Source organism: Mixophyes fleayi, chromosome 4 (genome assembly GCF_038048845.1).
Source record: "Mixophyes fleayi isolate aMixFle1 chromosome 4, aMixFle1.hap1, whole genome shotgun sequence".
NCBI classification, from domain to species: Eukaryota; Metazoa; Chordata; class Amphibia; order Anura; family Limnodynastidae; genus Mixophyes; species Mixophyes fleayi.
Window position 1 is genome coordinate 165,353,789 of NC_134405.1, and position 24,872 is coordinate 165,378,660.

At 40.5% G+C, this 24,872-nt stretch overlaps 2 protein-coding genes across 10 annotated transcripts in view; one reads left to right on the top strand and one right to left on the bottom strand.

Annotated features, from left to right (window-relative positions):
- SRPK2 (SRSF protein kinase 2) overlaps positions 1-4,080 on the bottom strand; it is a 134,896-nt gene extending 130,816 nt beyond the window's left edge. For 4 of the 9 annotated variants that reach the window (XM_075208776.1, XM_075208779.1, XM_075208773.1 and 1 more), the window contains exons 1-2: positions 3,907-4,079; positions 3,731-3,791 (exon numbers count right to left, since the gene is read on the bottom strand). In XM_075208776.1, the coding sequence (XP_075064877.1) occupies positions 3,731-3,791; positions 3,907-3,997 (152 nt within the window). In that variant the 5' untranslated portion in view covers positions 3,998-4,079. Of the gene's footprint in view, positions 1-3,730; positions 3,792-3,906 lie in introns of those variants that run through there. The other 5 variants (XM_075208778.1, XM_075208781.1, XM_075208774.1 and 2 more) reach the window with 3 other exon arrangements.
- Positions 4,081-4,138: 58 nt separating this feature from the next.
- The window catches only part of PUS7 (pseudouridine synthase 7), a 52,064-nt gene continuing 31,330 nt past the window's right edge, over positions 4,139-24,872 (top strand). The window contains exons 1-5 of the mRNA XM_075208782.1: positions 4,139-4,331; positions 5,525-5,927; positions 9,260-9,344; positions 9,430-9,531; positions 15,473-15,617. Of these exons, the coding sequence (XP_075064883.1) occupies positions 5,560-5,927; positions 9,260-9,344; positions 9,430-9,531; positions 15,473-15,617 (700 nt within the window). The 5' untranslated portion in view covers positions 4,139-4,331; positions 5,525-5,559. The remainder of the gene's footprint in view (positions 4,332-5,524; positions 5,928-9,259; positions 9,345-9,429; positions 9,532-15,472; positions 15,618-24,872) is intronic.

The window sequence follows — 24,872 nt, forward strand, 5'->3', positions numbered from 1 at the left end:
GCGCACATTGCCAGCAAATACAGTAGGAGTCACCGTTCATTTTTCCTCGCACCTCTATAGGATGTGTGGAAAAATTAGCGGAGATTTCTGTCAAATCTCCGTTGTGAGGTGTCTCGTGGACGTTCCAGAGACACCTCATGTCTAACTGAATCTCCCCCATAGAATGAAAAAACACTTCTTATTTGCAGCCATCAGAAGATTTAACAAACTGCATGAAAAAATATTGAGTTGAGGTTTTCAAATCAGCTAACAGACAGACGATGCAGTGCTGGGGGTGAGTTGGTTTATATGCACATGCAAATATTTTACACTTCAAACTATATACACAGAAAGTAAAATGAAACATACAGAAAAAAATGAACTGAAGCTATACAGAATTAAGTTTACATGGGGATGTCCACTCAATGTGTATACCACATGCACTAAACGAAAATACCTACGAACTTCCTTACTCTGGTAGCTGCAAATTTTCTAAACAATTTAATGCACAGTGCTTTAAAAAATTGTTTTTCTAACATCTGATGATAATGTAGGACTCCTTCAGATCAGCATATTCACAGAACATGCTCCCATTGCATTCCACATAGAACACAGGCAAGCAAATCTTGCTAAGGCTACTGCATATGGATATTTTTACCAAGCATGCAGAAAACACTAGAGTGGTAATAACAATACATAACTTTTTCACGGTCCTAACCACTTGCCTGAATAAAACGACATCAGCATCATTGCCTCTAGTGTTCACATGGCCAATACTATAATCCGTGGATCAAAGCAAAACGGTTCATTGAGGCTTGCGGCTAGTGTGAACAGCACAGACATTCATAATTGTTTCTGCATTATTTTTATAGGAGTTTACTCCCGGTGTGTGCAAATTATATAAAATGTATTGTCTGAGCGAGCCCTTCATGCTACAAAGGTTTTCCTTTTAATACTCTTCAATTTAACTACTGAAGTTGAATGAGCATGATGGAAAGCGCATGCGTGTGTCAGGTTTTTTTGCCTGCTTTAAGTAACAGCAGATATTCCATTACCTAATTATCAGAGACACACTTCATGACAGAGTTAAGCACTGGAAAGGGAGACTCCACTGCCTACTTTTCCTGCACCCTGAAGTAAGCAAACAAATACTGTGTTGGTTGAGTCTGATTATGCACACTTATAAAGACCAGGTGATAAAACATTACAATGTATACAATCTCAAATACTGAAAAAATACCATAGACACACATATAATCTACATTTATCTAGTGTTCATTTAGATCAGTAGAGTTTAAACAAAAACAGGTGGTCATGCCATTTATTAAGGTTACCAGTCACCCTAATTATTAGTCGTGGTTTATTATTTTGTACAAGCTTCTACGATATTTTTACCTGCAATAAACAATTTAAGTCTGGGACAAAATAAGTCTAAGAACCCCTGAATCAGGTTAACATGCCTAGTATACAAAATACATAGAAGATTCAATGCTAATGTAAAAATAGGTTATGTTTTTCGCGATTACAGAAAACAGTTATCATGTATGTATATTTAGTGAAAACATAGAATGTATATCATCTTTCATTTATATGGCGTCACAGATTAAGTGGCACCTAACAATTATACAGTTAAGACAAACATAGGAACAGTAAGCACAACAGTGGGTACAGTTAAGCAATAAAGTAAATGCAAGGATGCAATAAACCGAATAAATAGAATGACATACAGAAACAATGGAGACATGAGAGGGGCAAGTTAAGAGGATGTGAGTGGGCAGACATGAGACATAGGGTAGAGGACCCTGCCCGTGACAGCTTAAATTCTATATATTTCAAAAAGGGGTTTCACTATACTCAAAACTATATAAAAATATTCTCTCATTTACAAAATCCATGTTCAAGTCTAATAAAAATAAATCGTTAATTATCCCTGATTTTCAAGGACAGTCTCAAGTTTTGTCCCTGGCCTGTGGGCAACTGTAAACAGCTAGACAATAATTCTAAGGGGTCGATTCAATTCTACCGCGAATAGTGCGGCGTTAACAGTATTACCGGTAATACGGTAATTTTAACCTGGATTTCATCTCGCAGCTCAGGGAGCCGCGAATAAAAATCCACCATTGAAATTACCGTATTAAGGGTAATTATGCGCAGTTTTACCGTATTACCAGTAAAACTGCCAACGCCGCGTTATTCTCTGAAAAATTGAATTGGCCCCTAATTAGAGAATTCAATTCCCCGAATTAGCACAGCGTTAAAATTATTACCGGTATTACGGTAATTTTATCCCAGGGAGCTGCGAGCAAAAAGCTGGCATTGAAACTACCGTAATAACGGTAATTACGTGCATTATTACCTTAATAACTGTACTAATGCGCAGGCCGCGTTACTTTTACCCGTAATGCGGCCAATTGAATTCCCCCTTGAGACTGTTTAAGCAGCTTAGTAGTGAAAAACAGTAAAGAGGTTCCACAAAAGGAAATCTCACCAATATTAATGCACCACACACTAACCTATTACATTAAACAAGTACAAAAAACAAACATCTCTGTTGTAGACAACACCCTACTCTGGTTTGCACCTATACCCATCTAGAACAGTTACCCCATCTTCTCCATCCCCATTCACCTAACTACCTGCACCAAAACATATTTACCTTTCTACACAAATACACCGCTAACCTGGGGTGTGTAGAAATTGTCTTTTTTAACCTACACCTACACACACAAGTATTCCTTTTGTGATGGTATTGGTCTGACTGCCTCTTTAATAATTGCCTCTACCTAAAACTCTCTCATGAATTATAACAGGCCTTAATTTTTAACCATAGGTTGCCCAGGCTCCAAAAAGCCTCAGGTTCTGCACAGCACACATTGATGGAAGTATAATCAGAAGTATTTATATGTATAGATGACAATATGGACAAAATGACCAGCAATATTTATAGGACATAACTGCTTTACCTAGTTTACAATAGGAAAAAATAACACAGAGAAAGAAAAGGAACAGCAAAGTCCAAGGCACCAGACAATACATAGATTTACATAACCAGGTGTTGTTGGACCCAGAACTTTAATCTTTATAGCAACTTCTCCAGCAATGAAGGTGTCTGCGAATTGCAAACCCCTTTAAGTAATTTTTATATAGATATAAGTATTACTTATATATGAAATTAAACACTCATTTTTTAACAACTGAACAGAATACAGTAATTTTAATTGTTAGTTTTTGTTAGAATATGAAAAGGTTTATATATACTACCATTGTAGTTTATATAAAAATTCCTTTTTGATCACAAACAAACCATTTCACAAACATAAAAGCATAATGATAACAATGATGCACAGCCTGTTTACAACATGAGTAAAGCATGAATCATGACTTTTACAGTCATAAATTAGTCTCTCACCCTGCACCTACATCGACCATATACACCTGATCATCACAACATTATAGTGACCATGAAAAAGAAGGTTTACAATAGCAACTGTCATTAGCATAGTACAACAACGATCGCATCAAGTCCAAGTAAACGCTAAAATACAGCTAGCAGCTGTAACCAAATAAGATTGCTACAGAAATGAAAACAAAATATTCACTAATGATAAATATTAAGATCCATTGTAGTATGAATGAATGTGAATTAATAAAAGCCAGTGTGGTACAAGGGGGCTTCTGGAGATGCTCCTAGTAACTGACAGACAATGACAGTCCATCCCCCGGCTCCATTCTCCAGGTGACAACTACTCACTTTTTTCGAGCCTTCTCCTTCTTTCCCTTCGGCCTCCTCTTCCGGGCCTGCATGGCCAGCACTGAAGAGGGAACAGAGAGATACGTTATTAAGGAGGACCGAGATAGTCGCGTCCGGTGACAATGGCGATGGGTTTGGAGCGGGGGAGGGGTACACAAGCCGGCGCTGCCTCTTACCCTTCCCCGAGCTCATCTCCCCCTTGCTCCGGGCGCTGCTGCCGGTGCCGGCCGGGGCTCTGTACACGCAGGCGCAGCCCTCAGCTTCCATGGGCCGACTGAGATCGCGCCGCACAACGCGCTGCTTTCTATACACTGCGTCACCCGCTCCCTCCTCTGACTCTTCTCCTAGGCAACCGCTGTCTTCCCAACGTAGGATCGCGCCGCCAGCGTAGGGGGCGCTCTTGCCATGTGAATCGCTCGTTGGTGGCTGGGAGGACTTGGAGGCAGGTGGTGGCGGTGGCTGAGAGCGAGAAGACTGCTGTCCCACGTGTAGTGCGGAGATAAATGTTCGGTGCTGTAGTCGGGTTTCGTTACTCTGCTTCTAAACTCTATTTCCACGTCCGCAGGATCCAACACTGGGCTGCACCACGCTCCGGCCTCAGGTCAGTCATAGTGCAGTCACAGGGGCCTGGGAAACTGCTGGACAACGTCACTTGTTGGTATACTCTGTCCACACAAGGTGCGATGCTGATTGCACTCGTTCAATTCTATCCACCCGCATTGCTCCTATGTACTAATTATTCACGTGCTTTGTACCATGACGACTGGTCTGTGTGCAGGGGAGGACTGGCACATTTTAGCCAGGCTAGACTCTGCTCAGCAGTCTATTATGAACATTTTAAAGGCAAAAATTGCAGGTAGCGCACTATGGGAATGGCTTGAGGGGCATATGCCCCACAGACCAGTCGGCCCGTGTTGTTCTCTGTAGTGTGCATATTTTACACTACAAGCTTTGTTACTGCCAGTAAAACAAACGGTTTTATCAGCCTTTCGGGCTAAACAGTCCATTTAACCAAAGTCAGTTGATGGAAATGTATATATCTAGCAGGGTTTTTGTTGTACAATTGACAATAACATGCAAAGTCTCCTTTGAGAATTGGAATGATGTTGTAGAATCTATGTAGATGTTTTATGTTTTGCTTACTTATAAGTCATAATTACAACTTATTACTAAGTGATGTTTCACACAGTACAAATTTTGTTTAAAGAGTCACTATATCCAAAACAATATGAATAGGCATGTATGTATATAAATGTATTTAAATGTCTAGTAAACAGTTGGGCTACAGACAATGTGATATTAGGTGTCCGTTTGTCTGTGTATTTGTCTTCCAACCACACTTACAGTCCCCATTATGTTCCAGAAGCTCGGTCAAACAGCCAGATCTTGTCTAATTTGGCCAACAACATAAGTTACTGACGACTAGATTAGAACACATGTGGATACCGTGAACTCCAAACACCTGGAAATGAAGATCTGTAAAATAAGCTCAAGGCAAACAAATGTAAATGTTCCAGTTCAGGAGGATAATTACACCCACCTGAGAAACACTACACACTCCTCTCCTGCTCAGTATTCTGTGGCCACTTGTCTTCCATCAAATGCACAGTTTAGATGTTGTCAATCCCAGGGGCCTCCATTCCCTTAATCCGGACCTGCTTGCAGCCCTCTGGAAGCAGGAGGCTACAGTTGAAAGTTTACACCTGTTGTGCTCAAATGTGTAAGAGACTTGCAGAAATGTTTAAAAACTGGTAAGATATCTTATATTTTAATAATTTTTCTCTATACAACCAGGTTTGTTTAAAACATCCAGCAGTGCCTTCAGAACAATGGAATCTGTTGAAATGGCAACAATTTCGCTCAAGCGTCCCCTTTCAACTGAAGACCTCACCATCGATGAGGCTAAGAGACAAAGAGTGTCAGAACATTCTTTCCCTAAAGAGTCTTTCAATGATGTGCAGGAAACTGTTGTTCTAAGTAAAGACACCACAGAAAAGAAGATTATAGCTGAAGAGCCACATAAAAAAACTGAGGACGAAGAAAGTGAGGGAGAAGATGAACTCTTGGAGGGAGAGTCTGGAGATGTTGACCCTGAAAGCTTTGCTGATATGATGAAACATGGGTTGACTGAACTTGATGTTGGCATCACTAAATTTGTGAGCTGTCATGAAGGCTTTTCTGGGATCTTGAAGGAGAGGTAATAATGTTCTCTATGAGTGGAGTTGATGCATACGCTAGTAACAATTTGTATGCATTGCTTACTGTTTTGAGAGATGTGTGTGTTTTAGGTTCTAAGTTATATAAATATTTTGTTTGTTTAATTAGTTTATTGATTCATTCTGAAGATCTCACTAAGCAACCATGAGCTGATTTAGTGGTCCAAGAGTTTTTTCAAAGTCATGGTATTTGTAATATGTTTTTGTTTTTTTTAACTTACCAAAAGCATCTAAACTGCATTAGACTTGTGTAAGCATTTTTTTTTTTTAATATGCATTCACAAATGCATTTAGTGTATTTTTTAAACAGGCACCTGTGAGAAAACATTTATCTTGTTAAAGCCAAACACACATGTAAACACTTTCTAACTGCATTTTATAAAGGTTACAATTCACTCCCATTGATGATGGTCCGGGGGGGCGGGGGGACTTGAGCGTCAACATAGGTGAAAACTTGTCAGACAAACTGAAAGAAGAAGACCAACAGGCAATAAAAGTAAGCTATAGGCACAGATATGTACTGTTTCATTCAGTGACTCTTGGTTTCAAATCTGCGTTAGAAATTCATCTTAAATGCGGAGTTATAACTCCAGTGTTCTTTGTCGCTTAGGAGTGATATGTGTTTACTTTGATGTTATGTGGATGTGCTGCGCATTTAACCGCTGATTCCCTTACCTGACCAAGTTTTACATAAGCTGCTGCTTATTTTTCTATGAAAGTTTTAGGGTTGAAAATAATAGAGCTGCAAGTGGGAACAGAAGCAACCAGTGCTCACATAGTCAATAAATGCAAACCTGTTTTAATCGCTCCAGTGAATGCAGTGGGGAAGTTTTATTCAGCCAATTTCACACATTCCATATCTATTTTCTAATGAGTTGGATTAAAACTTTGTGTCAAGATAGTTGATTTGCACAGTAAATATTTACATAATACTTGTCGCGTTTAAAGAGGATATCCCAGCGATGTCCAACACATGGCCCTCCAACCTGTGTTCCCTAGCTTATTCCTGCCTCATCATTAGATTTGTTTGGTTTAATTTGTAACACTTGTTTATCTTAAAATGCCTGCTGATGTGTTATTACACATAGGTCTCGTTTTCTTTGTTTACGTGTGTTGTATGTTATTACTGAGATTAAGGGTAATGTGCTACCCTTTTGAAGGTTTGGAGATTTATCAAATAGCCCATCACTAGGATACTCAGTAAATCATAAAAATTCTAAAAGCCCTCCAACTTATTATTTTGGAGTTTCCTGTTTGAGTGTTCCACCCCCAATGAGGGAAATTTAGAGGATTGATGTCAGTAGAAGGTGGCATCAGCTTGCATGTCCGGTGCTAAATAGTTGTCATTTAAAGAAAACAAATGCAGATTGATTGTTAAGGAGATCTGAGGAGTAGAAATGCAGAGCAGTGTGTTCTGAGGGGGAGATGGCAGTAATCCATGATGTCATGACAGTCGTGAGTGTAGCCTTTATATTAAGGAAGAGCTTGTGAGTAGAACTGACCGCACTCCCTATTCTAATAGGATTCTAGGAGAATCTTGGCATGTAGAGAAACGGGATCAGTTGCTAAGCAGCTGCATTGGTGGTTGGCCATTTCATGAGCTTGAACTGTTATTCCTCCTTGCAAAGTATCTGCAAGGAACAAACCAGAAAAATAATAAATTTCTTGTACATTTGCTAATTGGGTTTAATCAATAAGATATCTCTATGAAAATAGTTGTTTGAAAATATATGGGTACATCCTCATTAATCCAAACAGTATCCTAATGAGGCTAAATATGACAATGTAAAACTATAGTTTATCAACTGCATGTTTGATTCCATATTTGGTCAGACTTCCTATCCACAAAACTATCAGGTGGTAAGGCCTGTGCCATTACTTGGTAAATTCAGGTCCTTTGTTTCTGACCAGGCCAGAAACAATCTATGGTGTCTGGTTAAATTCTACAGAGGGCCTGTTTTCTCTGTATGTGTGAGGACACAGTTGTGTTCTCCCTTCTCTCTTAAGTCTGACAATTTCAAGAATAACAAAGCATTGTCAGTTTGATTTAGGGATTTTAGAACCCTAAATGTATATGCCTTTTTTGGGTTGTTCTATTTTTCTTCCATCCATTACATTGGCTAGATAAGTACAGTGGTTCACACAATTCCTCTGTGACTATTTTGTTGAGCTCATCATTGGTGTATGAATAAATGTATCCAACCAGTGGTCACTGAGATTTCGTTTACTATTTTACACCTCCTCTACTTTATTGAATTTTGAGGAAATGTACTACAGGAAAAGCATTCTGTGTCACAAAGCTAGAAAACTTCAGTGGGGAAGAACTGCTTTGACACTAACCTTCATGAGCAAAATCACCCCATTGAAATACTTTGAGATTGATTGTGATAGAAATCTATGTGTATGTATATATAATATATGTATATATCTGTCTTTTTTAAAACAACTATTGCTTATATGGAATACCTTTTTTTTATATAAGGCTGCTTAACTAATAGTTAACTAACCTTAGATAAAGGTATTATACAAGGCCACAAGATTTCTGCAGCGCCGTACATAATACAAACAGACTATACAGGGTAAAACAGTACAGAACAATAAACGCAAAATGGCAAGACTCAAAAAGCTCCAAGCATAGCTGGTACAGTGAAGTTGGAGGAGGAAAAATGGTGTAAAGACAGGAGGGAAGAGGGCTCTTCTCATAAGAGGGTTACATCCTAGAGGGAGGTACAAACAGCCATCAGACACAAAGGTGAGTCAGTGGAGGGGGATGAAGTGCAAGAGGAAGGAGTAAAGGGGCAATGGGCAGTATGAGAATTATAGAGCTACAGATAAGTATTTTGGTGTCCCTGCAGCAAGTGCTCCTCTACTTGCATCGGACTCGCACCTATATATTGTTTTTTTTGGGGATGTTTTAATTGAGTTTACAATCATTTCAGTCTTTGAATTACTGCACTGCATCTTTATAATAGACTATATGATTTGACTGTGCCTGTGATAAGCAATTTGTTTCTCCCACAACGATTTCTCCATTCTCACCTTGCGGGAGTCTCCAATACTGAATGCACCACTTTCTTTCACTTCTTGTGTCACATTTTTAAAACTAGTTCACAGTACCATTATGTTCTTCGGTAGGTGGTGCAACACATTAACACAATGGTTTGCATTTATTTAATGAGTGAATTTGACAAACTATTTAGGTCATAAAAGATTTTATAATTATTTGAACATGTATTGAATACCCGTTCCTCTTGCCTTCCCCTGATTTTTCTCATAAATATTAGCCCAAAAAATGTTCTGTTTTCTTATTTAGGTATTCTGACTTTGTTGTACATGAAATAGGAAAAGATGGGAAGATCATATACTTGAATGACTTAACTATTCCAGCAGATGAGGAGGTAAGTATCGTTCACTCTATTTTAATGCTGGTTTGGGTTATCTTCAGCTATGCTTCTCTTAAGTAAATTTTCCAATTCTTCATAGGATCCTTCAGAAGAAATTTATACGGTTCTTTCAGAGGAGGATAAGAAGCGTTTGGAAGAACTTCAGCTATTTAAAAATAAGGAAACCAATGTAGCTATAGAGGTAATAAGCAAATTTCTTGTTGTGGAGGTTTTTCTTTTGGTTCTACTGGTAACACAATAATCTTCATATTATCTTTGTTTTATTGGTATTGGATAAAGGAAGATTTCTATTACCAATCTTCACCAGCTATTTCTTTTAGAATGGAGGATTATTTATTAATGTAGTGTCAGAATGCAATGAACTCAGTGATGTGTTGATTCTCCACCATAGGCCACTTTATCCTCTTCCGTAAGTGATCTCATGTGCTTGATTATGGACACATGTCACTCTAGAGAGCCTTAAACATCTGCAATCCCGCACTGACAGACACAGACCTAGCATCGGCCGATTAAAAAATATCTGCAAAACATCCGAGAGGCAAACTATTAACCCAATCAGAAATAAACAGGGAATCCCTTGAAAACTCTAAACCTGTCAGCTAGGAGTGAACCACCTTATTAAAATACATTATCAACTGCAGGTAGCATCTAAAGTAAACACCTTGATCATCAATGTTGGTGAGTTCTGAATGAAAACTATCATTTCAAATACTAAAAGAAGCAAGTTTGATACCCTTAGAATATACTGAATACAAAGTATGATCGGCCTATCCAATGCAAAACCAAAGATTGGGGTTTCTATCCTTCTGTATGAGTCCCCTCTAGAAAAGATTGAGATCCGTTTTCTGCCTATTAATGAACTCCATATCTCAGCCCACGTACATTCCAAGAAGTGATCGTAATACATTGTTTAACTGAGAAAGCTAGATGACCAAAGCACACAAAAGGAAGCATATAATGCACTGGTGGCAAAACAAAATGAAACACTAATGCAAAATGGAGATTGGGGAGTCAAGTTGCGTGCAGCATGTGTAAACTTATGACTTCATAAATTTGTGTAACCGTTTTTCAGACCTCCCGTTCAGTGGCTTTAAAAAATGGGGCCTGACCAGTGACAACATTTTATGTTTGAAGAGGATTGCCGGTCATGTTAAGCTTTGCTGTGTGAATGTTTTAATAAGTATTTCCTCCTCCGGCTACCTGCCAGTCCTTGCGAATGGTTTAACTAATTACTTCGCTGAACAGAGACAGGAAAAGGAAACCTCTCGCCATGTATGTAACAAGTCTCCGCCTTCCTGCTTGTCTCTTTTTCTGTCTCCAGCTGATCAAGGCAGATGTTAGTGTAGAAAGGTTTTTGTTTTGTTTTTTCTAAGGGGCTTAACTTTTTTATTTGGATGGATCCCAGTAGGTCTAGGTGTCTTTTTGGTGTTGGAATGCTAGCCAAAAATGAGGTTCCCTAGGCCACTATATGCTTTCTCAGTAGCAGTAAATGCATGGACATGCTTATTTTCTCTGAGAGCAGGATTTGCAAGCCATCGCATCATCTAAAGGAGTTGTTCAACCGCTGACTTCCAGGGTACCATGCTTTACGAACAGCAACTCAAGGTAAGCCCATAGTACGGATGCATATAGTTCTATTTAGAGGATCTAGTAATTCTCTCCAGTACTGCCTCAGAGCATGCAAGAGGGAAAAAAAACTTGGAATACCAACGACAGAATATGTGATAAGGAGTTAGGGGATTACTAGATCAGTCTGGGCAGGGATCGTATACCACAGGCCATCGAAGATATAGTTTAGCCTCCTGAGCTTTTTAGAGAGATTATAAATTGGATGATGAAGGCCTTTGCAGCCAAGGAGGATCTCTATGCTTGCAGAGGAATGAAAAGAGCCAAGTCAGATACATTTAGAACCTGATGATATACCAGGACCCTCTAATTATGAGATTGAGGTATCATTTTGTGACTATAATGGATCATCTCAAAGTGATGAAGAGGAAATAAGAAGATTCAATGCCCTTTAATTTGGAAAATGTAAAAGTCCTGCTTACCAATATTTACAATACAATGGGTATACAATATGTCCTCCAACCCCCGCACCTATGAAATCTTTACAAGATTCTTTCTTTGTGTACATGGCTTCTAGTATAAAGTGAATTAGAATCTCATTCCCAAAGAATGGGAACAAGTGGACAGGCAGCAGTCTAACCCCATAAAGTCGGTTCGTATGTATGCTTTTCAAGATGAGGAAGCCTCTAAGAACGATGGAGTTCCTTAAGTAGATGCCGGTGAGACCGATCTATCAGCAAAGACTACCATACCATTTGAGAAAGAAGGACCCTTCAAGGGATCCGTTAGATTTGAAGATACATTATATAAAAATACCCAGGAAAAAATTAGTATAGTATGTACATAATATGGATATCATGGAAAAAGATTCATTTATTGTAATACATGCGATACCCATTTACTACACTACTTGCTGAAAGTGTTATAGTATACAAACATCGTAGTAGCCAGAAGGCCTTGAGCAACAGATTCACAGTCTAAAACCTTTTTAACAAAAGATATTTTAGACTGTGCAAAAAAAGATATCTTGGATCCAAGACTATACAATGACTCAGAAACAGTGCAACGTCCAGAAGTTACAGTAGTGGGCTGAATTTCAAGATACCTGGAAATGTGGACACGTAAAATTCATGATCGGGGATGTTGGATCTACTGAGAAGAGGTTACAGAATAGAGTTTTGATAGGTTCCCAGGAGAAATATCTATGGAATCCAAGTACCCAACCTCCCCACTGCTTCTGGAGGCTTTGCTTAACAGTCTAGAGACATTGCTGAAGAAAAGCGTAATCTCATTGTCCCTATCAACCAACAAGGCACTTTGTTTTTCCACCAGAAAAAATTTGGAATAAAATATTTAGGACATTCCTTGATTTAAAAAGACTCAACTCACATGTACAAATAAGATGCTTTTCCTCAAGGCTATAGATAAAGGGGATTACCTATTTTCTATAGATCTGCAGGATGCATGCCTCCATTTTGCTGTAGCAACATAGTTGCTTAATAAAATTCTACTTTCTAGATGACCTTTTCAGTTCATGTTTACATTTTGGCCTATACTTAACAAGGACATTCACCAGGTCCTCGTAGTTTTGATGGCCACATTAAGAAAACAAGTTGACATTTGGCCATACCTAAACAGCATCTTGGTGATGGTGATATGAAGTTGCGTGTCTCAGGAAAAAACAGTGAAAGTAATCACTGCTCTGTAAAATCATGGTTAGATCATAAATATGGCCAATAGCCAGCTGGTGCCCACACAATGGCTTCAGTGTCTGGAAGTGTGTATAGATGCATCAAAGGACAAGGTGACTGTATCCAGAGAAAGGTTACTCAAGTTGCAGCATCTGTCATAAAGACTACAAGTCTTAAGACAATAGGGGATCGTCTTAAGCTTTTAGGAATGTTCTCTTTCATGATAGGAATTTTTCGATAAGCAAGATGGCACATGCAAAATCTTCAATTACAATTCTGGAATTGCACTCAAGAAGATTTTGATCAGGAGGGGTTAAGAAAATCTCTCGACTAGTGTCAAGAGACCAACATTGAGAGATTAGGGAGCAACTCTCATAGACTCAGAGTAGGAAGTATTGAATACAGATTACAGCTCCTCTAGGGACTGTGGGGTGCACACATTCATACATAAATGGTTCAAGGTTTGTGACAACAAGCCTAAAAGCATCTCCATATAAAACTCAGTTGAAAGTGTAACATTGCTTTCCAGACAGCTCTCAACATCTTGTGAGTGCAAACATATGAAAGTATTTTAAGACAACCGGACAGTGGTGCTTTATAAACTGACAATGAGGCACCAAAAGCCAAGCATTGTCAGAACTACCATCATTGATGGTATAGTGTCACGGTGCTGACAGCTTCAAGAAAGTACTTGGTCCTGAGAAGACTATTTGTGAAGTACACGTTGAAGTTAACCAATTTTAAAAGGTAGAATAGTGATGAGCGAAGCCAAAATTAAGGGATTGGATTATGTAAAATAGTGGAGATGCAGCTGAGGCTAAACAGTTGGAGAAGATAGAATTGTGATGTACAGTTAAATAAAACAAGTCTTCAAAGCACAAATGGAGAAATCCCAAGCAAAACTGTTTTCTGACACCTGTCATCTGGAACTGTGAATCCTCATATGGGCAGAGAACAGCCTAATATTCACTCAGCACTCTTTGTAATCGCAGACTACCTGAAACCCTGTCAGATTCCTCCTGAATAACAGACATTGCACAAACATGTATTCCACATGCGAATAGGGAAGTTTGGCTACCCATATTTAGAGCTGATGGTAACATTGCAAAATACCAAGCTAAAGCTGTTCTTTTTCTATCACAAGGACCCCAATGCAGAAGATATAGATGCATTAATGCGACCTTGGGTCTTCAGTCTTGGGGTTTGTGTTCCCTCTTTTTTTCCCTCATTCACAGAGTACAGAGGAAAATAAAGAGGGAAGGAGTGGAAGTAATAGCGCTTCTCCCTTTCTTATCTCTCGGGCCTTCTCAACAGCCTGGAAGGTGCTCCTAGAGCAGCCCTAGCCACTACCTCTTCAACGAGACCTGCTATGTAAAGGACCAATTTATCGCCAAAATCTGGGCTCACTTGCTTTGAGATGGAGATTGAGTGGGCACTATTCAAACCAAAAATCATTTTCAGTAAAGATAGTTGAAGTACCTTTACAAGATAGCAAGAACAATTCATCAATGATGTATTACAGACTGGAAAAGTTTATAATCTTCTTGCGTAAGCAGAATATAGATAACCCAATCATTACACATCTGCCTCAGATACTTGACTTCCTTCAGGAATGACTAGAGAAACATCTTGCACTGGACACCTTGAAGTTACAGGTATGATCTCCATGTTCTTTTGGACTTGCATCTTATCTTCTATTAAGATTATTTCAAGCAGAAAAGCAAATTCAGTCTTGCATTAGCCCTTGCTGACTCCATGCAACCTTAATATTGTCCTAGAAAACTTTGTATTGAATCCTTTTGAATCTCTAAAATAAGTTCTACTTAAGTTGCTTACACAGATTCAGTTAGCCACGATATTCCTGAGAACATTGTGGCTGCTCATTGTTACTATTGGTACAATAAAAATATCCACTCATTTTTTGCTCACAACTTTATGGGGTGCAAGCAAAAACAAGCAGATAGTTCATTAAAAAATACGCACAGGGTGTCTCCACGTTGTTTTCTAATTGAATCTCCCCCTTAAGGTGTTTTTAAGTGGCAATTATTTGCTAGAAGGATTTCAAGAACTGCACTCCTTATGGTGTAGGCAACCTTTATTGAATATTTACCATGACAAGTTAGTGCTTAATGCAAATCATTAATTCCTGCCTAAAGTGGTGTAAATCTTTCATATCAATCAGGAGATTTTTACAATCCTTTCGTCCATAACTGTCAAGTCAAGGAAAACGCTTACATACTCTTGAGAGCAATCTATATTTAACTTTCTAGGACAAAGTAATTTGGGAAGACTGACCAACTATTCATCCTTCTAGTAGAAGGTTGCAAAATCCATTTTGTGATTGTGTAATTCAGGATTATACCTCAATAAGGGACATCTATAAACCTGCAAAATGGTCAACAATGTACACTTTCTCAAAACCTTATCTCCTTGGTGTGATTTCATCCAAAAATGGTCAATATGGGAAAAAATATTCTTCAAACTTTAGATCAATAAAGGTTAGCTAAATTTATTTTGCACCTATACTGGTGTCAGTTTTACACCTCCTCCCCCTCATGGGTTCATACCGTTAATGAGGGCTGCCAGGGTCCGAGGAGGAAATAAGCAAATTACCTAACGTTAATGCCATTCCTCTAAGGACTCCATGGTAGCCATAGTATATTTCCATACATGTCAAAAACTGCTTGTGATGTTGCTCAGACACATGAAGGAAGGAGGAGCCCTGTTTTATATTTTGTGAGAGGTTTTCGTTTCCTGTCTATGTACAGCTGAGCAAGGACTTAATTCATCCATTTGTGAGGGTTTGCCATGAAATTCCTTTCAGTAAAGGATAGTGACACTACCTAATTTGCTTATTTCATTCAGGTTGTTGAAGACACCAAAGAAAAGAGAACAATCATTCATCAAGCTGTAAAAGGCTTGTTTCCTGGACTGGAAACTAAAACTGAGGATCGAGATGGAAAGAAGTATATCATTGCCTACCATGCAGCTGGGAAAAAAGCTTTATCAAGTAAGAGTGTATCTTCATGAAACATTCTACTGCTCATACTATCCCTCTGCGTTTCTGTTCAGCTTGAATTGAAATGTCAAGTAGCATTGAACGTTCTTATCGGATCCTGAGGTTTGTTGCAGTTCCTTTTGAGGGGCATACAAGAATAATTTTTAGACTTTTTATTTTGTAAAGAAAATATCATAGCCACATTGTAAATTTTGCAGTAATTCCATTTAATTTACCACTCCACCAACTGTACAAAAACTTGCCTATAGTAGTATAACTAAATTCAAAATGAAAACCCTTTTTTGTTTTAACTTCCATTAATATAACTATTCATACCTGTGAAAATAGGTGGGTGCTCTATGCTAACGTATGTGATTTGTAGTGTCAACCTCCTCTAACTAGGAGCCATTATCATCACGATTTATTTATATAGCGCCACTTCGCAGCGCTGTACAGAGAACTCATTCACATCAGTCCCTGCCCCATTGGAGCTTACAGTCTAAATTTCCTAACATACACAGACAGAGAGAGACTAGGGTCAATTTTGATAGCAACCAATTAACCTACTAGTATGTTTTTGGAGTGTGGGAGGAAACCGGAGCACCTGGAGGAAACCCACGCAGACACGGGGTGAACATACAAACTCCACACAGATAAGGCCATGCTTGGGAATTGAACTCATGACCCCAGTGCTGTGAGGCAGAAGTGCTAACCACTTAGCCACCGTGCTGCCCTTATGGTGATCTTTTGTAAAGTTGGTACTACTGTGCTGTATAAACAGAAAACAAAGAAGTTCTTTAATAATGGGAATGCTCTGCTTTTCTATATTTTAAAAAGTGTTATGTAAATGGTTAAATGTAGTAAAAAGAAAACAAAAAGCAGTTAAAACAAAAAGTAAAGTCAGTGAATACGAATGTGCAAGGTTACCACTTCATAACAGTAGGGTTTTGATACCTTTATGATCAAACCAGTTTTAAAGATTGGCATACACGTGTTCGCTTAAATTAAGGTTTTTTTTCTTTTGAAGGGGGTGCATTTTATACATTGTCACTTTCTTTTTTTTTTACTTTTTTTATTTCCTTTACTGTGTAAGCTATCTAGTCTAAGAGAAGAGCTGCTTCTATTATATGCAGTTCGCATGTATCTGTCTCCTGTACTGCATTGGAACGGACCTATGATGGGGCATAACAGTATTATCTCTTCAAACAAAGAAACCGCATATAGCGTTCACTATAAATGATGTGATCAGGGTACCAGGAACCAAATGACACAGGATGGGTGAATTGAACTTGTTCTGCACTATTAAGTATAAAGCATGGTATAGAAAGCATTCGTGATATTTCAGCTGAATGGATATCTTATTATACAGAGATGGTGATACCCACCAGCCATTACATCACTGGATGGTGCCTATCAGCAGGGACCAGAAAAGAGAGGGAAAAAAAAAATCTAAAGTTTACAGCCTATATATTATAGTGTGACAGTATAACTTAATAATAAAAAAAAAACTATAAGGATTTTTTTTTCACAGTATTAGACTTTATGGCTCCTTAAAGAATAACAAAAAAAAATATTTCTCTTTTGGGGACTCCTGAACACCAGGCGTTCCAACTTGACAGGAGCTTGTGCACTTTAATGGCAAAAACTCAAGCTCCTCTCCATCCATATCTCATTGGATACCGGAGACCTTTTTGTTTTTGTTTTTCCAAGTGCCAACAGGAGCTGGGTGCATTTTCTATGGCTGCCTTTAGCATCCTCTGCATTTGTTATGTTTTATTTTAGGGGATAACTTTTCCTTACTTTGAACCGGCAATGCTCAGCCACAACTAGGACTCCCTGGAGCGGTCTGTGGAGTTGCTAATCTCGATCCTGATGCCGGTAATAGATGGGCTCCCCGTACCATTGAGCTGAGACTGGCATTGCCGTGCACACCGGAGGCACGGCAATAAGGTAAGTGGTTCCTCGCTCAAACCCCCACCCCGCCCCCCAGTGATGTGTGGGCTGACGATCATAGAAGCACCATACTAGGCGCAGAAAGGTTAAGGGGCCTGGGGAGAGATGATCATTTAGCATCTCTGCCCAGGTGTAACTTCCAAGTTGGGCAAGCAGCTATCTTGGTAGCAGCCAGAAGCAGCAGCTCATTCACCTCCCTGTATAAGCTGTGCTGTACGAAAGTAGTGGTGAAGTTTATTGGGGTGCTGGTCAGTTTACTGTTCAAGAGGAAAAATGATCCAAAGGTTTCTTTTTAATCATCTGCTCAGTTGGAGGACCCTCTTAGCGACGCATGGGCTAGACCTGCAGATTGCATTTCCTTTTTCACCTTTAGCGAGCTCTTGAGAGAAAGGAAAATGGTTGCTATTCGAGATGCTCAGGCTTGGTTCCCCGAGAACCGAGTACTTAGCAGATCCGAGTACTGAGATGAGCCGGCTCGTACTTTCGCGCATCCTCGGAATTGAAAACGAGGCAAAACATTGTCATTTCGTCGTTGGATCTTGCGAGTTTTGGATTCTATAAGTACCGCCCTCCACGGCGATCCAGTGCCATTTCACAGGGAGACACAGAAGGGGTAGCACGGTTTTTGGCAGTCTTTAGTGCAGTTGGGCAGCATCATAGCTAGAAAAGAAAGAGGAGGGCTAGCAGTGTTTAAATTCTCCAGTGTCAGTCTACTGAGTTATAGCTCACACAAAAACAGGATCGCTCCATTGCTAATTGTCATTGCTGAAATGGAAATAATACAGCTGGCAGTCTTGTTTTAAATCTGCAGTCACATTGTACCGTTGTCAAAATGGATTCACAGCAGTACACAGAAGACCAGGAGCACTAAGCAGCCGCTGGCACCAGTCATGATGATCCTAATCCCTCTACGTCATCTGCTAAAGCCTATGTTAAAGTGCATAGTGTTTTTGAGGGGAAACAAAAATTTAAAAAAACACCTTTTACCTTGTTAAAAAAAAAAACTGTAATCCAGGCAAAGTTATCTGCAGAAAAAATATAATTGCCAACATGCCATTCGACACACCCAGTGGCAAGGAAAGAGTGAGTCCTTCTCCTTTCTCTGAGTGCTCACGAGGCATCTTCTTGTAAGGTCAGTTACGTGTAAAAGCCAAGCTGGAAGAAAACAGTAAGGCATTAGAGTAAAGGTATGTTCAGATTCAGAAATGACACAAATCCCTGAGGAGAGTCTATCCTCGAGTGCTATGTGTAAGCCTGACCTTTCTGATATTGTACCAATAAAGAAGACCCTTTTCAGCATTTCTGCAGATGTGTGCATGAACAGCCCAGAGATGGCTTGCTAAATCCTTATTTTGATCGCTACTCGCTCTTATTTCATTAATTTCTGAATCTGCACTGACACGGGGGTAGAATATCTACATGTTATATCCAAGGCTCATATGAGATCAAATTAATGGCACACAGAAACTGACAGGGGACCTAACTTCAGACGCTGAGCGCACATATTCCATCGGTATCTTGGAATTCTACCAAAGAACTGAACTGAAGGGTTCAAGCGAGTGAGACGCCGCATATATACGGAAGTCACGAAGTTAACATCAAGGTAGAAGTCTTTTTGGGTAAACCCTATCTACTATCTCTGACTATCCGGGACGCTGTTGTGAAAACTTGAGCTGAATTTTATACTAACATGCCAGACATCTGGTAAGAGCTTGTTTTCTATATTATACCTACAGATTTTTGTCCCCGCTTTTGTATGTTCAAAACGCTCATCTGTTAAGAGACTATTTTTTCTACGTTCTATTCTGTGAATTGCTAAAATCTCTTCCATTCGGCTGTATGAATTTGTTCTGCCAATTGGATATCAAACTCCACAAATACTATTGGCTCATAATTGAATGAGACTGACGTTTCAGTGCTACAACATCTATACTCTGTTGTAAGGATCATTCAAGACATTTCAGAGACAGATATATGCATTATCCATATAGGTGCACCTATATGATTTTGAGGTCTCCTTTTATTATATATTGTAGACAATTTTTTTTTTTTTTTAAATCCAGTATTTTTATTGATTATTTTTTAAGATATAAACATACTAAACAAAAAGAAAAGAAAAACTATCGCATACATATCGGAATTAAATGACGGAATTTACAAGATTACATTAAAGCATAATAATAATAATAAATGTGCTATATTCATTCAGGATCATACATCGTAAATGCTTATACATAAGTATGTTACACATGAATACCATGCATAATATCAATGACAAATCAGCAATGTCCAAAGGACTATCAGGAGAGACATAAAAAAGTACTCATCCAGCATCAGCGTCCAGCAGCTAGGCGGTCCAACCAAATTGCAGCCTCTCGGGGAGTATCAAAAAAGGATGTACGGCCCTCCGAAACCACTCTCAACCGGGCAGGGGAAATCATGGCATATGGGATCTCTAAATCTCTCAATCTTTTCTTCACCGGAATGAATTGAGCCCTGTTCTTTTGTACATCCAGAGCGAAATCAGGATACATTGCTACTCGCTGACCATTGTATTCCACTGATCCTTTCTGCCTAACCAAGCGTAGAATGGTATCTCGGTCACGATAGTGAAACAATTTGGCTATGAAGGTGCGTGGGGGGGGCACCAGGAGGGGGTGCTTGAGTTGGAATACGGTGGGCCCGCTCCACTGCGAATTGGGCTGTAAATGAATCTGTACCAAACAGTTGGATTAACCACTTCTCCAAGAAGGATTCTGGGGAGACACCTTCTGCCTTCTCGGGCAATCCAACCAACCGAATGTTGTTGCGACGCAAACGCCCCTCCATATCCGTAAGCTTTTGTTTAAACAGAGGCTTGCGACTCCAGACTCTCCAACCGGCCCGCAACTGGTGCAGAAGTGTCCTCCAATGTAAACACACGTGTCTCCACTTCACCCACTCTCTCCCTGATTTTTTGCACGTTTTGACGGAGAAGAGAGAGGTCCACCTGCACCTCTCCTATTTTATCCGTGACACGCTTTTCAGATGCCCCAATGGCCTGCAGGACCTGCTGTAATGTAACTTCAGGGTCCGCCAGTGGAGCCGACAAAGGGGGGGTAACGGGATGTGATGCATCTCCTGAACCAGAGGCTGTAGTGGAGGAGCGAGCAAAGCGGTCCAATTTTCCCGCTGCGGTGGACTGGTTATGTTTGTCCATAATTTCACAGGAAAGATGGGATGATATTTATCCTATAAGCTTATATGCAACCCTGTAACCTGTATAGCTTTAATTACATATAGGTGTGCAGCTCAGATTGTATTACTAGCAGTGCAATGCAGCCAGTTATCTTCACAGAGAAAGGTATGTCTCCTCCAACAACACTGATAATGATAATCAAATAAGTCCAGAGCCCAATTCAGTTACTCCTCACTTGTACAAGGATATAAATGTACCTGTATCAGATGGATATCACAGGCTGTGTTCACCTAGGCCAGTATGTGGTATTACAGAGGCGCTATGTCCCAGCAGTCATCAACTGCCACAGACTGCCTGCAGTATTCCTCCACCCAGATGCCCAACTCTCCCTCCCCCAGTCCCGGGCAAAATGGCAAGAGCACCACCAAAACAGGTACACTATGTACAGCAACTATTCGGATGCACAGTTTTGGGTCCAAAAGTTTCTTTATTCCACTATAACGGAGATCAACAGGATATCTGGGATGGAGAGCTCGTAACTGCTTGCTACTCCATGCTCGTCCAGGCCACGCCCCTTGTAGACAATTTTTAGATCCTACTTTTGATGACATTGAGTAGTGGTATCCCATTTTATAGGTGAGATTTTATGTGTTTATATTAATATATGATATTTTGAATATTCACAGTGCTTAAATTGTTTATTTGTGACTTGATACCATTGCAATTTTTGTGTTTCTATTTTGATGGTTTTTGAGGCTGCAGACCTCGTGCATTGGTTCTCTTGAACCCATCATATTTAGCTCCAAAGGAGATTTTGTTTATTGTTTTTTATTATGAACAGCCCAAGTGTAGACAGTGATACACAAATTGAGGATGCCACTTTGGAATTGCAACAGGATGAGGGGGATAATTGTAGCTGACGACGGCGTCAATGAGGATGTTGATGAGGATGATGTTGTTGTTTGTGGAAGTCCTGCACCAGTGGAAGCAGTTCTTGCACATGATAAGGAGGCCATTGTCATGCCTGGGCATAAAACCAAAAAATCAACCTCTTATGTGAGGAATTATTTCTATCCAAATCCTGACAACAGTTGTCTAGCCATTTGTAGCGTTTGTAAATCCACAGTCAGTAGAGGTAGGGCCCTTAACCATCTAGGAACCTCATTCATGTTACGCCATTTGAAGCAAGTTCTTGGCAAGCTATTGGGAAAATCAGAAACTTTTTTGCTAAAAAAATAACAAGCAGTCCAGCATCAGCTAGGTCCATTCTCTCAGCTAGATCCCGACACCTGCAATCTTCGTCCACAACACCTTCCTCATCAATATCCTCAGTAGCGATCGGAGTTGGTCCTGCATCCTGCAAGTTGCTAAGGCTAGATGACTCCTCCACTATCCTGGATTCCTCAGAAGAATTCTTGAGCGTTGGTCCCGCTGCTGCTGCTGGCAGGGAATATTCATCCCAGAAGCAGACCAAGAAGAAAACTACTAGTAGTGTCCAACAATTGACTGTTAAACAATCCTTTGCAAGAGGAAGCATGTATGAAGCTGTCACCCAGTCGAAAAGCGGATCACAGACTCCATGGCGACTATGCTAGTATTAGATCTGCGTCCAATATCCACTATTAATGCAGCTGGTTTTAGACAGTTACTTAAGGTCTTGTGTCTCCGTTACAAAATTCCATCACCACACCATTTTACTAGAAAAGCTATTCCTCACCTCTGCCAGAAGGTTCAAAAAAATATAATTATTGGGCTACAAAATACCATTCTACTCACTGTACACTTAACCACAGATATGTGGACAAGCGGAACTGGGCAAGCTAAAGATTGACTGACAGCCCACAGGGTTGGTGATTCGCCTTCAGCAGCAGCTATCCAAGAACGTCACATTTTTCAAAGGCAAGCTACTCTGTGTATCACCGGCTTCACTAAGAGGCATACAGCTGACAATCTGTTACAAAAACTATAGGATGTCATTGCAACATGGCTTAACCCGCAGGCACTCTCCTCAGGATATGTCATTTCTGATAACGCCACCAATATTGTGAGAGCATTACAGCTGGGTGAGTTCCATCACATGTCCTTACATGGTTCACCTCATACCAGGCCAACCGCTCTTTCTCTGTATCCATCTCCAGTTCACCCCCCCCCCCTTTGCCCACCCAGTAGGAGTCCCCCAGGGCTCTGTTCTTGCCCTCTACTCTTCTCACTTTACACTTCCTCCCTCGGTGCTCTCATCACCTCATTCGGCATTCAGTATCACCTCTATGCCGATGATATTCAACTTTACATCTCTTCTGCTCTTTCCCCCCTCTCCTCTCTCGTGTATCTGACTGCCTCTCTGCCATCTCCTCTTGGATGTCCTCACGCTTTCTCAAAATTAACATTGCTAAAACCGAACTCATTGTTTTCCCTCTGTCTAAATTCTCATCCCATCTGGATCTCTCCATCACTGTTATCAACTCCACCATTTCCTCTGTTCCCCAACTCCGCTGCCTGGGCCTCACCCTCGACTCCTCCCTCTCTTTTGCCCCCCACATTCAATCCATTGCCCAATCCTGTCGGTTCCAACTTCGCAACATTGCCAGCATCCGGCCCTTCCTATCTCATGAAGCAACCAAAACCATTATCCATGCGCTTCTCTCCCGGCTGAACTACTGCAACCTTCTCCTTACCGGCCTCCCCCGCTCTCGCCTCGCCCCCCTTAGTTCTATACTCAATGCAGCTGCGAGGCTTATCTTCCTTTCTCACCACTCCTCCTCTGCCTCACCTCTCTGCCTAGCCCTACACTAGCTCCCCTTCCCCTACCAAATCCTTTTCAAACTTCTTTCCCTCACCTACAAGGCCCTCTCCCTCTCTACTGCCCCCTATATCTCCAACCTCCTCTCCATCCACACTCCTGCCCGGTCCCTGCGTTCAATGACGTCGCCTCTCGTCCACTCTGATCACCTCATCCCACTCCAGAATTCAAGACTTCTCCCGAGCTGCCCCCCTGCACTGGAATGACCTCCCACACTCCATCCGTTTGTCCCCTAACTTGTGCTCTTTCAAACGGACACTCAAAACTCATCTCTTCCTTAACGCCTACCAGCCTTCCTCGCTCTTATCTCCTGGCTCCTCCTCTGAAGAGGTGTGCGCCTGCTCCCCTCCTCTGACTCCCTTTGTACCGGCCGTCTGTTTCCCCTCCCTTTAGGATGTAAGCTCTTATGAGCAGGTCCCTTCTCCCTCCTGTCTCTCCCTTCTTTTCTGCTCCAACTTCAATATATTTGCTTTGCCTGGAGCCTCTGAAGTCTTTGTATTACTCGTTTATTCTGTACTTTTATTCCCTGTACTGTCCATAGTTTGTACTGTGTTCGGCGCTGCGGAAACCTTGTGGCGCCTTATAAATAAATAATAAGAATTCTCTGTTTTGCTTGCACAGTAAACTTGGTGGTACTGAGCTTTTTAAAAAATGACAGGGACGTGCTTTAGATGTTGTCTGTGGCCCTTAAAATATCTGGACATTTCCAGCATTCGGCAACAACTACAAGAGCAATTTTATTTGCCCTGCCAACAATTGAAGCAAGAGGTGGGGACAAGGTGGAATTTCCACCCTGTATATGCTTCTGAGGATGGAGGATCAGCGAAAACCCATCCACGCTTACTCCACAAGCCACGACATTGGGAAAGGAGGGGGGATGTATTTTACTCAAGTGGAGTGGAGAATACTTTCCGTGTTGTGCAAGGTCCTGAAACCATTCAAAGTAGTCACCGTGAGTTCAGACACTTCTAGCTTGAGCCAAGCGATTCCCTTAATTAGACTTTTGGAAAAGCAGCTTGAGAAACTGAAGGAGGAGATGAAACAAAACAATTACGTCTGTCGGACTTGTAAATCAAGTATTTTATTTGCTTCGCCAGGATCCAAGAGTTATCAAAATCTTGAAATCAGATCACTACTTTTTGGCGACTGTGCTTGATCCTAGGTTTAAGAGCTATGTCTTCTTTGTTTCCAACTCACCCAGATCTGAAGCGATGCAAGAAGCTCCTGGTCAGCAAGATGACAGCTCAAGTGTTACGCAACAGGACGACGCCTCTTCCTTCAGTTTCTCACTCAACTGCTGCTAGGAAAAAACTTTGCTTTCACAAGAGACCCAGGG